The following is a 15431-nucleotide window of genomic DNA, read 5'->3' as shown; positions in this document are numbered from 1 at the left end:
GTGCCCCAGGTTGAGGAAGGCTGCTTTCGCGCAATTTGAAATGTTATATTTGGAGTGTAATCCTCTTCTCTGCTCCGAATCTACGCCATAGCATTTCGGGGCTTATAAGGCTTTCTCCCCCTCTTTAATAATAATAATAATCATAATAATAATAATAATTTTATTTGTTACCCACCTCTCCCTCTGGATTGAGGCAGGGTACAACACAAATAAAAACACCATAAAATACATACAACTAATTCAATTAAAACCAGTGCATCATTAAAAGCAGCACACCATTAAAAAAAGGCATCTTAAAGGCCTGCTGGAAGAGATCAGTCTTGATGGCTTTCTTAAATTCTGGAAGACTGTTAAGTTGACGAATCTCTCCCAGCAAGCCATTTCCCTGTCGTCTTCCCGTTCTGGATTGCTCACTTCTCAGCTGGCTCAACAAGCACTTCTATTGTATTAGTGTTTGCAGATTTCCAGCGTTGCAACGTGGAATTCAGCTGCAGGAGACCAGTGTTTTGCTTTATTTTATCTTATTGCTGCAGGGTTTGCAACTCTCCATTTTGTTACTGGGTGGGATGTGTTTGAGAACTTGGGGCTGTCTTGACATAGGCCGTTTCTACACCTGCCTTTTTCCCTGGGATCATCCCTGTGCATCCAAATGACACACAGGGGATCCCGGGAGCAGGCAGGGACGACCCGTCCATTTTCCTGGGATAATCCATTTTCCTGGGATAATTTCCTGGGATAATCCTTAGAAAGGGCCATCGTCTTTGCCCCAGGGTGGCTTCAAATCCACACTGAGTTAGTTAGTTGATGGAGCTGCAGATTTGAAGCCACCCCGGGTCAAAGAGGTAATGCCTTGCACCTCTCTTTGCATCTTAATGATATTTATTCTATTTCTTAAGATTTTTTATATGATGATGATGATGATGAATAGGAGGTCATTCTGCAAAGGGAAGTATTGCTCTCCAGCATTGTATTTGGGTTCAGAAGAGTGTTTTTTTGTGTGTGTTTTGGAGCTGAGACATCACCTCTGCCTCATAATTAGATTCTTGAGCATGTTACGTTTGGTTTAGTCTCACCAATTGATTTCTGGGAAATGGCTCTTTTGTGCCTGGACATGTTGCGCCATGGCAGCCATTTTACGAATGGGCAACCACAACCACCCCATGTGGCAGCCATTTTGTGAGGGCACCCATGACACTCTTTCAAAATTCCAAATGTGGCCACCTACCCAAAAAGATTGGGGTCTTATTCCATGTACTTAATGCGTAGGTCGACAACTCAGTTAAGGTTCTTGGATTTCAAGCTAATGAAATTGGATTAAACATAAGCACCTCGGCTCGCCTGGATTGTAGACTGGGCTGTGTTTACATGGCAGTGGTGATCTTCTGTTGTACGGAAACCAAGACAGTTGCAAACTCAGGAGACACAGAACTTCCTGGGGGTTGCCCCACCTTTCGGTAACACGAGGCCATCACTTTGGTCTCATTCTCCATCAGAGGACAGCTTGGGCTGCTCTAGAAAGGGACATGCCAGGATGGAGAACCACAGCAGAGAGCTTCCTTCCTGGGAGCACATCTGTGGCCAGATGTGCTCTCTGGAGCTGAGGAGCAGCTGGTGGAAGCTGGTTGCTCCGATGTCAGTGGAGTGATGAATCTGTTCCAGGTTTCCATCCAAACTGATCTGCACCTTGGATAGCTCCTTCAGAGTTCGGACTGGTTCGGACTGAAACCTGGAGCGGATTCACCACTCCACTGACATCAGAGCCACCAGCCTCCACTGGCAGCAGCAGCAGCAGCAACAGACTCACTGTGTGGGAGGGAGCAGAAGCCACATAACTGGATCCTTCTGATCCTAGACAAAAGGCAAGGAAGGTGGGGCCAGCTGGGATTTAAGGGTGATGAATTGGGTGCCAATAAACTGCTCTCCATCCAACAGCACCACCAGCAACAAGGCAGACGCATGCAGATGACTTCTACTCCCTGGAGGGCCATGAGGCTTCGGAATACTTTACTCTGTCTGCTGGCACTCACAGGTAGGGAAATTCCATCAGCTGAAAGGAGAGCACGGATGAGTGTGTCAGTGGCTAAGTGCATCCACAGTGCACTGCCTTGATGTGCACTTGGGGAATGGACCAGCTAGACTGGAGGGAAGGGGACGTCATTCAGTGGAGGGTTTAACATTCCATCGCTGATGTTCCTGATTAAAAGGGCCAGCCAGTGAAGGCTGTTGGCTCCAGTGCCTGGGGTGGAACCAGTCAGAACTCTAAAGGAGCTGTCCAGGGTGCTGAACCCAGGACTCACACGTCTCCACAGGCAGCAGCTGATAGGGAAGACTTCTCTTTCTACCTGAAACCATACTGTCATGTTTCCAAGCCCTCCTGCTGCAGTGCAAGACAATAAAGATGTCTGCCAAGTAATCCACAAAGCTTTATTCAGCAAATAAACATCTCTTCATGCCTGAAGAGAGGTTAAACACTAGAAACTTTCCTCTAGGCTAAAACTTGACCAATTCAGCGAGGCAATTGTCCTTTCAACAAAAGGGATAGCCTTTTCCCTGAGTCCCTTTAACTTCAAAGAGGGTTCCTCTGAAGAAGTCTTTGGTGAGAAGCTAGCTGCGCCAATCGCCTCTCTCCTTCTTTTAGCTCTGCCCGTTTGAACCTGCGGTAGACTCTGGGATCAGCCAACTCTGAAGTCCCTTCCCCCTCTGAGGATTGCTGAGTTCCACAGACTCTGAATTGTTAATGTTTTCACTGTTAAGGTCCGGTGAAGATTCATCCCTGGCTGGTGAAGGGCCTAGGAAAATTTCCTCCCCCACTTCCTGTGTAGGCTGGAATGTTTTTAGACCTGGTTCTTCTGCTTCAGAATCTGATTCCGATTGATAGCCTGAAACTTCTTCCTCCGCACTAAGGGGGCTCCACCACCAACGTTTTATCATACTTTCGTCCTGCTTTGTTTACCATTTTGCAACACGGTCCTCACATGACATGTGCCTGTCCTACAGTCATCTCACCTATTCCCCTCCATTTTCCGTGGGTTTTTAGAGCGGAGAAAGTCAGGGTTTTTTTCCTCCACAGGTGATAAAACCACTCTTCTGTCCTCATGTATTGCTGTCCTTGCGCTATGTCGGAGCTATCCTAGAGTGACCAGATACAAAAACGGACAGGGCTCCCACAGTTTTAACTGTAGAAATGAAGAGGGAATTTCACCAGGTGCTGTATGCATACAAATAACACCTGGTGTGATGTCCTTTTCAGTACAACTGTTAAAAGATACAGGAGCCCAGTCCTCCTTTTTAATGTGTTTTATATTGTTCCCCGCCTCGATCTAAGTGGAGAGGTGGGTAAGAAATAAATTATTATTATTATTATTATTATTATTATTATTATTATTATTATTATTATTATTATTATTATGTCACTCTACAGAAGCCCAGCTGCACTGCCACTATGATTGGAGGGTTCTGACTAGGAAGACTACTAATTAGAATCTTGGACAGATTGCTTTGAGTTGAAGATTGGAAACTTTATACTTTCTATCTCCCTTTCCTCACCTGCTCTCTCCCTGTCCCTCTAATGCCAAGTTAACTCTTCCAGCTGCGGGGGGAAAACAATAATTTCTTCTAATTTTCAGTGGCCAGACTCATTCTGTTTGAGAGAAAAGAAACTGCTTTAAAAACAAATTCAAAGAAGAAGAAGAAATCAGTGAAATGGGTGGGCTGTGGGTTTCTTGCGCTTAACTTAGATCCAAGGTGACCAAGGTATGTGTGTGAGAGATAGTGCCCTGTCTTTCATTGTGAAAGACAGTGACAGAGATAGTGCCCTGTCTTTCATTGTGAAAGACATTGTGAAAGACATTGTGATCTTTCTGGCTCTCTGCAGCCTCCCTGGCTTCCCATGCTTCAATTACAGCCCAAGGGAAGACGTCATTAGGTAACTCTCCAATAGGGCTTTTTTCATATCAGGAAGTGCAGGCAGCCTGGGAGGCTGCAGAACAATGGAGCGATGTGTAATAGAAAAAACATGCACAGCACCCTTGGCTACCTCACCGGCAAGGTAAGGTCAAATACACCACCAAAGAAATTCAAAAGAAATTCTTCCATATCCTGAGAATGAGGCAGAGACACAGAAGCTTCATTTTGCAGGGGAGAGGGAGATGTTTGGGGAAACAGAGGACAGATTTTGGCACAGCAATAGTATACATCCACATTTGGACCTCATTTGTTTCTATTGCATTTATTTTGTAACAACACACTAAATGAATGAGTGCTGTTCATTTCATTTTGTCATTTGCTGCGAGACGGATGTGCAGCCCTTTTCTTCCTGGGTCTGACGCCACTTCTTCATCCCGCCCACCTGGCTGTGTCACATCATAGGACAAGTATGCTGTCAGACTGGTTTTCCGAGGATGGATTGGGACCCACTCCTGAGTTGTAGCCTGGCTTAAGGCAGATTGCAGCTGCACCACCACCATCATACAGATATATGGTTTAAAAATAAAGAAAATGTCACTCGCAATTGCATGTTTGGGCTAAAGGTGGGTCCTGGAACAGAAGAGGCTGAAGACTACTGTCCTATCACACCCCTATTCTCACCACAACTTAATCACGTGGATGCAGCTGGAGCCTGCCTTCATGCCACACTGATTGGCCCAGCAGGGCTGTCCACCATGCTACTGGCAGAGAGGTTGCCCTGCCTGTATGGCGTGGAGGAAATTGATTGCTATTAAAGCTCAAGCTTTGAACTTTTTCAGACTTTTGAAATTTTCTGCACATCTTCACTGCTCAAATTTCAGTTTAAGACAAAAATGAGCAAAATTGGTCTGGTAGATCTTGAGTAATAAGCCTTACACTGTTCTATTCCTATAGAAGATGCTACTTGAGAAATATTGAGGGATTGGATTGTAGAAATGAGTGGATCTGTCACTTCCGGTTTCTCTTGCATTCAATTTTTTTAAATCTCAAAATCTGAATACGAAGGACTTTGCCAATTTGGGTAAATTCTTATTTTTAAAAATGAACTTCTAGAATCTCTTATCCTAAGGGTGGCCTTTCCACCTCTCCCCTCCCCGCCAATAGCAGCAGGCAGGCCTTCCATCCTTCTTTCTAAGCACCAGAAGTGGTCTTGAGAAGAATGGGAAGTCACCTTCTTTCTACAGCCAAGTGCCGTCCCTTACAACAGTGCTGTTGCTGCTCTATCAGTTCATTTAGGTTGACCCAGCACTGAGGCTAACCTAGTGGAAAGTCTCTCTGCTGTTTTGCTGGTGGGACTTTACTGGGTGTGGCTGAAGCTCAAGGTGTGGTTGAAACTGTCTCTCTAATGCGGGCTGATTTTGCTCCCCAGTGTCTGCACAGAATGAGTCACGGATTATCGGGGGTCAAGAGTGCACCAAGTACGCTCAGCCTTTCCAGGTCATCCTCTCCAATAGCAGGAAAAATGGCCCCGATGTTCTATGCGGTGGTGTGCTCATAGACAAGGACTGGGTGCTTACCGCCGCCCACTGCAATCAACAGGGGTAAGAAAACTAAAAGAAAACCGAGGTTGGAGCAAGGAGGAAGAGGCAAAGAGTTTTGTTTCAAAGTCTCCAGTTTCCTAAGCATTTCTTGGGCTATAAAGACCAGTAGGGTGACCATATTTGGGAAACCAAAAAAGAGGACACCTAGTGTGTGTGTGGGGAAGCAGCTTTCTGAGTCCTACAGAAAGTACGTTATTCCCCCGCCACCTTAAAGAACCCGATTGGAGTGGAGGAGGGGAAAGGATTTCATTCTGCACCACCACCATCCACTCCAATTGGGGCCTTTTCTATAATGTCCACGAATGCCCCACTTTCCCCTTTAAGACCTCAATTGGAGCTCGGGGTGGGGGAATGATGTGCCTCAAGAAAGCATGTCACTCCCTCCTGCCATGCTAATGGCAACCTTAAAGGGAAAGGTGTATCATTCCAGGACATTATTGAAAATTATAGAAAATCCCCCCTGACACCATGGAAAGAACAAAAACCAGGACAAATCCAGGGAAATCCTGACAGTTGGTCACCCTAAAGACCAGCCACTCTAGAGAATAGCTCGGAGTGACTCTGGAAGTGGTGCAGCTACGTCAGTTTTTAGACCCTGGACTTAATGGTTCTATGGAGGCTCCCTTTAGAAGGCCATGTGTATTACTTCTGTTGTGAAAAACAGAGCTAACATCACTCTTCCAACCCTCCATCCCCTGCTTTAAAATTGTTTCTACATGCCTGATACATTAGGACAACAACAAAGCTTCTTACCAATCGAGAGAGAGAGAGAGAGAGAGAGAGACGTTTGCATTTTCAACTCCGTTAAATCATAGCACCATCCTGACTACAAGCATAAAATAGAGTTTGCTTCTGCACTTGCTGCTCTGTGGGTGGCCAGGGACTGTGAGGTCATGGATTGAACCCTGGAGCATAAATTCTAAGATATTCCGAATCCACAGATTGAGTTTGGAATAAAAATTTGCGGGCTCACTCACGCACGTACAGAGTCTTTGTAGGAATGGCAGTGCAATCCTAGACGTCTCTACTCAGAAGTAGTCCCATCGATTTCAATAGGGCTTAATCCTCCTTGGTGTGGGATTGCAGCCTGGGTCATTTGGGCAGCTTGCTGGTAGACGGTCCAGCAGACACACACACGCGCGTGTGCGCCCCCACACACATACCGCATACAAAAACCTATTGAACAATCCTGCCTCTAGAGTAAAGGTGGGCAACTTGAGGCCCTGCAGATGTTTTGGCTTACAAAACTCCCCCTTTTTTCACTCTCTATTCCCTACTCCCTTTTCCTTCTCTTTGGGTTGTATCCAACAAATTGTATCCACTGTTAGTCTAACATAAGGCCCATTCATTTCGATGGGTCTAATCTAAGTAGGGCTAGCATTGGATATAACCCTTTGCCACTCTTTTTCTCTCTCTCTTCCTTCCCACCACCCAGCAGACTTTGGAGCACCCCCTTTTTTGCCATACAATTTTCTCTCTATCTGTCTTCTGCTGCCATCCCTGTTTATTTCTCTCTGTCTCCTTTCCTTTTTTCCGCCACCCCTTTCCCCTCTTTCTTTACCACCCCCTCTCTCTCTGCCACCCCCTTTTCTCTCTGCTGCTGCTGCTGCTGCAACTTCTCTCTCTCTCTCTCTCCTCTCTGTTTTAGACAGTGAAAACTGCTGAGGGGAGAAGAGGATTACAACTTCTTAATAGCTAAAAAGCCACCATGGCATAACGGGAGGATGAATGTTTCCTAGTCTTTCAGCTGGTTACCCTCAAGGAGTCAGGAAGTTTAGACTCCACCCCATTCTTCTTCAGTAGGTGGCCTTCCATGAGTTAGGGTGACCATATTTGGGAAACCAAAAAAGAGGACACCTAGTGTGTGTGGGGGGAAGCAGCTTTCTGAGTCCTGCAGAAAGTACATTATTCCCCCGCCACCTTAAAGAACCCGATTGGAGTGGAGGAGGGGAAAGGATTTCATTCTGCACCACCACCATCCACTCCAATTGGGGCCTTTTCTATAATGTCCACGAATGACCCACTTTCCCCTTTAAGACCTCAATTGGAGCTCGGGGTGGGGGAATGATGTGCCTCAAGAAAGCATGTCACTCCCTCCTGCCATGCTAATGGCAGCCTTAAAGGGGAAGGTGTGTCATTCCAGGACATTTTTGAAAATTATAGAAAATCCCCCCTGACACCATGGAAAGAACAAAAACCAGGACAAATCCGGGGAAATCCTGACAGTTGATTTCCTACCATGAGTCCTCCTACCATGAGTCAGGGTCTTTTTGCGTTCATGCGTACATAATAAACAGCCAGGTTTATATCACGATCTGGACCAGTTCATGTTTCCACTGACATCAGAATTGTAATCAGATGATCTTGCAAACTGAGCAGTAATCTGAATTCTTGTGTCCTAATCTTCCCAGAAAGTAAGTGGTGGATGGTCAAAGGACTGAAGGCAAGAACCTAACAATGGTGTCCAACCAAAAGCATTTGCTTTCATATTGTTCCCATGGGAAATGTACTGATATCATTTCACTTCTAAAAACTGGATTACTATAGTTTGGTCTATTTTTTCTATGCTGAAGTTTAAAGGATTTCCACTTTATTATATGATAGATTAGATAGATAGATAGATAGATAGATAGATAGATAGATAGATAGATAGATAGATATAGATAGATAGATCTTGTGCTTAGGGTGGCCACTTACACATCTCAAAGTTGAAGAGAAAGAGGACACAGATTCGTGTAGTCTACATTTATGTTAATTTATGTTTATAGATGCAGACTTACATATAATTGCTATCATTTAAAAGAAATGCAATACATCTCATCATAGTTACTTCTTTGTCTTCCTGCTCAGTCTGAAGTCCTGGTGCTAACTGGAAATACCTACTGCAAGGCTGCTGTGCTCCCATCTTGTGGTCTATAATCTGGGCATGGATTGGACAACCCTTAATATTCAGATAGTAGCAAAAGTAGCAAAACTGAGTAAGGGGGCGCCCTAATGAGTGTGTGTAGAATACAGGGCCGGCCAAAGACACTTTGCTCCCTGAGGCAAAGAACAAGATGGCACCCACTCTCATTCCATGTGCAAAAGTCAACTTGACTAGCGGATGGATCTAGCTTCAATACTAGGGCTGGACCATCTTCCTCCACTGGATCTGAAGGCAGAGGGCTAGAGGAGCGGGTGCAGCGCAGTCCATGCGGCTCACAGCTTTCACCTCTGACACTTTCCTGCTATCTCGCAGCATCTGCTACCTGTAGCAACTGCCCCATTCTCCCTAATGGTAGAGCCCTTAGCAGGCTCCTAATTGGGACTAAATACCTGAAGATGCTTGGTGTTCTGAGAGCTTTGAAAGGACTTCTCTCATCTCAAGTCCTAAGAGTGTGGCTTGTTTATCCTATGTTCCAGTTGTTCCTATTTATTGACACATTGCTGACTCCGTTTTTTGCCTTTGGGAGATGTCTTGTTAAAATGTTGTTCCTTCAAGCTAAAAGTGCTGTTGTCAGTCTTTTGGATTTCGCTCCAGGGTCCTCAGAGGTTAAAACTCCAAATGGAGCAGTAGACACATCTTTTCTCTACACCACATGCATGTAAATCAGTGCATATAAGGGCTAAGGCACCATGCAGTGTGTTGACCACATTTTCACACACTGCTGTGATTAATTTTGAACTCCTGAGCCAACCTATTATAAATTTGACCCTTTTGGTGATCCATATCAGATATGGATTTTTTATTTTATTTTATTTTATTGCATTTCTATACCGCCCAATAGCCAAACCTCTCTGGGCAGTTCACAAAAATGGATGCCATTTCCTCCCTAATATAATAAGAAGGGGGTGCCCCAATTGTGGGGGAGGGCACCAGGAGCCATGTCCCCCCTTCTGAACCTTGGATCTAAAAGTTTGACAGCTGTGTAACAATATTTCTGCAAAACACGACTTTCAAAAGTATTTCACTAATCATTTTTTTAAAAGAAAATGGCATAAGAGGGTGTGTGTTTTCTCCATTTCCCCAGAAATTCCAAACTTTTTCCTGATTTCCCCAACATCATCCTCATTTTTCACACCACTAGATTCTGCCATTTTACTTCTGCTGCCCCAGCACTAGATTTTATTTTATTTTTGTCTTCCAACTGCATAATATCACCTGGCCACACCTTGTGACATCACCAGGCCCCGCCTTTGAGACTCAAGGACTGGGATGCTGAAGATCTGGCAGCCCTACACCTGAGTAACAAATGCCATGTCTGAACTGGCCCTCAGGCTCCAAAGTTTGAAGGAATGACACACACTGATCTAGCTCTGATATAAATTCATTTATACCATTTTGGTGTACTTCTAACTGAACATACACACAGCTGACTTAAATTGGTTCAGATTGCAATCCTAAACACACTTACTTGGAAGTGAACCCCACTGAACACAATGACCTGGTTCACATGACACGACAACCCACAGAGGGTTCTCACCCTTGTTTATTTTAGGATGGCTTGCTGTGACATCAATACCTGGCACAGTTTCCTCAGCATGATTTGTTAACCACACACAACCCACTCTGAGACCCCATGTCTTGTTGGTGGGTTGTTCAGGACGGCTTGTTTTCAAGTTGGCTTGTCACTAACATTCTAGGATTCTAAGATTTAATTGAAACTGACATCCAATAATCTCATCGTTGTCACTGAAATGATTCCTCCTTCCTCCCAGAGGTTTTATTAGTGCACTGTACTTTTTAAAATGTTCATAATGAATGGCCTAGCACCTCCCTATGGCTGAGCTGGGAAAGTCCTACTTTAAAAAGGGTAGACCTCTCTTTGGAGGCATCCTGGATTTGTAGGCCTGTCCAGCCCAAGTCTGATTTAAGGATCAAGAACCTTAAGAAGGAAGAGCATCAGGGGCCTTGAAGTTGTCCATCAACAGTAACAACACATTGAGCAGGCACATAGGTCACGTGGTCACGGTCTTCCCAATCATGGTGAGATGTATTGTATTTCTACTTAAATTAGTTATTATTTCTAAATTTGCATCTGTACATATAAGTTCGCATGTGCAATGTTTGTGCAACCCTGTGTCCTCAGTTTTGACAACGTTCAAGACTTGATGGATAGGATGTGATGATGGCCATCAACTTGGACAGCTTTAAAAGGGGATTAGACTATGGCTACTAGTCATGATGTATTTCCTCCAGTGTCTGTAACATCTCTTACTTCCAGCTCTTGGAGAACACAAGCAAGATCCTATTGAATTTATGACCTGCTTGGAATCTTCCCACAAACAGATGGTAGGGCACTGTAGGCACAGAATGTTGGATTAGATAGGTCTTTGGCTCAGCTCGGCTGGCCCTACCATATGGCAGAGCAGAGTGAGGCAGTCAGAACGTGTTGGAGGAAATACCTGTGTGCCATTTGGCCTGTTCTGTGAGTCCTAAGCTAGCTGCCTTCAGGTGCAATGGAGATAGTGGTCCGTTTGTCACTGTTGAAGACAGACTCATCTGGCAGTCCAGATCAGCTTTCTTATGTTGAATAGGAGGGCCGCCATCTTGTTCTGCACTCCACACAGCAAAATGTCTTGGGACCTCTTCTGTTGTCCTCTTCTGATGGCTTTTCTTTTCTTCCTGGGCTCCTCCTCTGCAGGGAGATTCACACACGAATGGGGGATTACAGCCTCCGGGCCAACGAAGGAACTGAACAGTGCATCGTGTCGGCGGAGAAATTCCCACACCCGGCCTACAACCCCACCACACATGACAGTGACATCATGTTGATACAGCTGCGCAATCCTGCCAATATCAATCAAAATGTCAGGCCTATTGAAGTGGCCACCGAATGTGCTAAGCCGAACACTCTGTGCGAGGTGTCGGGCTTTGGTACCATCAAGACCCCTCAATGTACAGTAGTGAATTCCATATACATATCAGGTCAGGGTGGGGGAAATCTATTAAGAACAGCTACAAGCAATAAGAATGGATGCAGCTGGCTCAGGCAGTCTCCACCTCTGCATCGTCATTGTCATGGATGCAAATGTCTGCCCATGCAGAATTTCTCGACGTTGGGGTGGGTCATAGGCAGTGGTGTAGTGGAGCCAAGGCTCATAGGGATGCACTTTTTGATTAGCAGAGATGTTGACATCACCTGCCACCTCCCCTCAGATTTGATGGGATTATTTAGCAATAGTGCCTCCTGTTAGAAAGGCCATTTGCTGAGAAAAACAAACTGCAAAAACAGAATGAGCGTTTACCAGTCTCCCATGCACACAATGCCATCTCAGAGCAAAAGGAGACCGCGCCCTTCCTTGGTGAAGAAAAGGTAAAATGGCTTTACTCACCAATGGACTTGCATATAAAATGCAGGCGCAATGTAGTGTTTCAAAAAAAAGTTTGTTCGGTCTGTTCATGTTCCATTACACAGGCAGGCACGAGAGAGCAAATGCTTTTGCTCGCAGCAATGGTGGTAGTCAGAGGGAGGGTGTTGTCAACGATTTTGGGATTTGTGCAACTGAGAAGCGGCATAGAAACATCTCAGATAAAGAAACGAAGAAACAACCTGGCGGAGTGGCTGCTGATGGAAGAGGAGGAGCAAAATAGTAGTTGGGACCCAGAGGGGGCCTCGCTGTCTCATCTCTCCCCTTGATGCAGCCAGGTGGAATAGTCTCTGATGGAGGCAGTTCTGGAAGGGAGTTGCTGAATGGCAGTTGGTCCAATGTGGCTGATAGAGTGTCCCCTACTGTCTCATTTTTCCCTTTGGGTTTTTTGATAGAGGCACCGAAGTGGCTTGAACTTGGAGCCAAGACAACGTTGGGAAGGGGAAACACACACTTCTTGGACGAGGTAGAAAGGGACAGTGCAGTGGCATGTTCCCTAAAGGCAGCTTTAGCCAATGCGGAGGGTGGTGACTTTCCTTCGGCACGTTCAGCATATCCGTAAATGTTGGGCATTCTTCATTTGCAGCAGAGTTCCCCGACGTCCTGCAGTGCGCGCAGGTCTACACCATATCGAATGAAGAATGCAACCGAGACTATCCGAATTCCATCACGGAAAACATGCTGTGCGCCGGCGTGCGCGGAGGCGGTGTGGATTCCTGCCAGGTGAGAGGTCTTCCCTACATGGCCAAGCAAGTGCAACCCAATAAGGCATTTGCCAGAAGAGAAGCTCAAAGCAGTGGTATGAATAAGGCAGGATCCAACAGGGGCCTTCCATGCACGGTCGGCCCCAGGGAATGGGGGGCCCTACTGCTGGCCGCTGCCATGTAGCACTTCCGGGGCCAAGCCCTGAAATTTTATTTATTTATTTATTTATTGCATTTTTATACCGCCCAATAGCCGAAGCTCTCTGGGCAGTTCACAAAAACTAAAACCATGAAGAGCATAAAAAAAACCAACAATCTAAAAACACAAATACAAAATACACTATAAAAAGCACAACCAGGATAAAACCACACAGCAAAAATGGATATAGGTTAAAATATGGAATTATGTGGTGTAGGCGCCAGGCGGACCTCTCTGGGGAGCTCGTTCCACAGCCGGGGTGCCACAGGGGAGAAAGCCCTCCTCCTAGTAGCCACCTGCCTCACTTCTTTTAGCAGGGGCTCACGGAGAAGGACCCCTGTGGATGATCTTAAGGTCCAGGCAGGCACATATGGGAGGAGGCGTTCCTTCAAATAACCTGGCCCCAAGCCGTTTAGGGCTTTAAATATTAGTACCAGCACTTTGACTGGAGGCCAATGAAGTTGTAGAAGGACTGGCGTTATGTGGTCTCGCTGGCCAGTCCCTGTTAGTAAATGGGCTGCCCTGTTTTGTACCAGCTGAAGTTTCCGGACCGTTTTCAAAGGCAGCCCCATGAGCAGAAAAGTTCATTTCTGGAAGCGGTGTGGCCTGTGAGTTGCTCTGGGAGACAGGATAGAAACAGCTGAACTAAATCCATGAATAATGATGCTCTTCTCCCTGCAGGGCGACTCCGGTGGTCCTCTGGTGTGTAACAATAAACTCCAAGGCATTGTCTCCTGGGGGATGCAGATCTGTGCAACAGCTGGAAAGCCTGGCGTCTATACAAACATCTGCCGATACACCGACTGGATTCACCACACCATCCAAAGGAACTCAGGCAAAAGGGCTGCGTACAATTGCTAGTGCAGTAGCGAGCTGCCACTGCACTGGGACCTTGAGATCAGAATAAATGACCATGAAACTGAGCTTTGCTTCATGACTTCCATATTCCTCCAGCCCTTTGGGATATCAATTTGTGCTATGTGGGGGTGGGTGGGTGAGGGGGCACTCAGCCGTTGCCAACGAAAAGGAAATGCACCACATGCACAAAAAGACGACAAATGAGGGCAGAGATTTACATAAATGTGCATATGCTAAGTTATAGGTATAGTGGCAAAATGAGGCGGGAAATGCTATAATTTATTTATTTATTATTATTTATTGCGTTTGTATAGCACCCCATAGCCAAAGCTCTCTGAGTGGTTCACATAAGATAAAAACACTTAAAAACCTGGCACCGAAAAGATGGCAATGTTGGCGCCAGGCAGGCCTCGTCAGGGAGATCGTTCCACAGTTGGGGGGCCACCACAGAGAAGGCCCTCTCTCTTGTTGCCACCCTAGCTTCCCTAGGAGTGGGCACCTGGAGGAGGACCTTAGATGTTGAATGTAGTGTTTGGGTAGGTTCATGTCAGGAAAGGCGTTCCGTCAGGTATTGTGGTCCCAAGCCGTGTACGGCTTTATAGGTTAAAACCAGCACTTTGAATTTAAATAGAAATGTAATGCATCTCACCAACAGGGCTGTCCTCTGTAAAGTAGGACACCTGGTCACCCCAAAGTAGGCTCCACTCTCCACACACGTACAATGAACACGGGGAGGGCATTTCTGAATGGGGCTTTAGCGGATGCTAAGCTTGGATCTGCCAAAGATGTACCCTAACTCGGACCTCATTAATAGATCTTGAGGAGTACAGCTAGGCTTTGGGGAGTGGAGAGGATATTTAAATAGGGGAAGATGCTTCTCTGGCAGCCAGGGTAGTGTTTGTGAAGGAAAGCTGGGGTCAACCCACCTTTCCTGAAAGGTAAACTCCTGGACCAAACGTCTAGATTCCCAGGCAGCCCCCTCCCGAAACCTGTCCACAACCAGGAAGAGCCAGACCCCTGAGGAATAAAACCACACACACACACCTTAAGGACCAAAGCAGGTTTATTTACACAAACTAAAATATAACTCGTAAGGCTCTGGTCAGGCAGTAAAAGCTGGGGGAAAGGGAGAGAGGGGAAAGGGTAAGAAAAGGGGGAGGGATGAGGTAAAATACAAAGGGAAGGTTAGCAGCAAGCAATTACACCATAAAACCATTAACCCCATTCTGACACCCACCGCAAGAGCGGCCGGCCTTCCCCAAAGTATCCAGACACTTTAAACATAAAAAACCTAACTAAACCCCGAGCAGCATTCCCCAGCTCGGACCAGATCTTCCACTCAACACATGTGTAGCCTGCAGGCAGATGGAGGTTTCCAACTACTTGCCAGTCGACAGGCCCCATGATCCATCTCAGGCCCTTGGCGCTCCCTCCCTGAGGAGTGAGACCCACTCCCTCGAAGCATTCTTTCCCACAGCTGAAACAGATCAACACCCCAATTAACCCCGATAACCCCCCAGGTGCTGTGGTGGGAGTTGGAAATGCAGGACTGGGTGCAACCAATTACCCAGCTATGCGATCGACCTTAACTCACTCTTGCCCAGAGGCCCGGGCCAAGTTAGACAGTTTGAACACAATTTGAACACAGTAATTCAGACAAGACTTAGCTGAGCAGAGCAAGACGGCGGCCATCTTGGGCTGCCCTTCACAGTGTTCAAATGAGCCAAGTCATGTATACTTTTCTAGGTCAAAACCAGTCATTTGCACTGAGACTTGAAACATATTGGTAGCCAATCGAGCTGTTGTGAGGCA

The 15431-nt window shown here is 46.1% G+C and overlaps 1 protein-coding gene across 1 annotated transcript; it reads left to right on the top strand.

Annotated features, from left to right (window-relative positions):
- The first annotated feature begins 1956 nt into the window (after nucleotides 1–1956).
- Nucleotides 1957–13622, top strand: LOC134408455 (kallikrein-14-like). The gene is made up of 5 exons (XM_063140749.1): nucleotides 1957–2029; nucleotides 5336–5507; nucleotides 11132–11385; nucleotides 12445–12581; nucleotides 13443–13622. The coding sequence occupies exons 1-5, from the start codon at nucleotides 1957–1959 to the stop codon at nucleotides 13620–13622; spliced, it is 816 nt and encodes a 271-aa protein (XP_062996819.1).
- Nucleotides 13623–15431: the final 1809 nt, after the last annotated feature.

This window comes from Elgaria multicarinata, chromosome 13 (assembly GCF_023053635.1).
Source record: "Elgaria multicarinata webbii isolate HBS135686 ecotype San Diego chromosome 13, rElgMul1.1.pri, whole genome shotgun sequence".
Taxonomy (NCBI): Eukaryota; Metazoa; Chordata; class Lepidosauria; order Squamata; family Anguidae; genus Elgaria; species Elgaria multicarinata.
The sequence above is the reverse complement of the archived record's forward strand: the minus strand, read 5'-3'. Positions and strand labels throughout refer to the sequence as shown.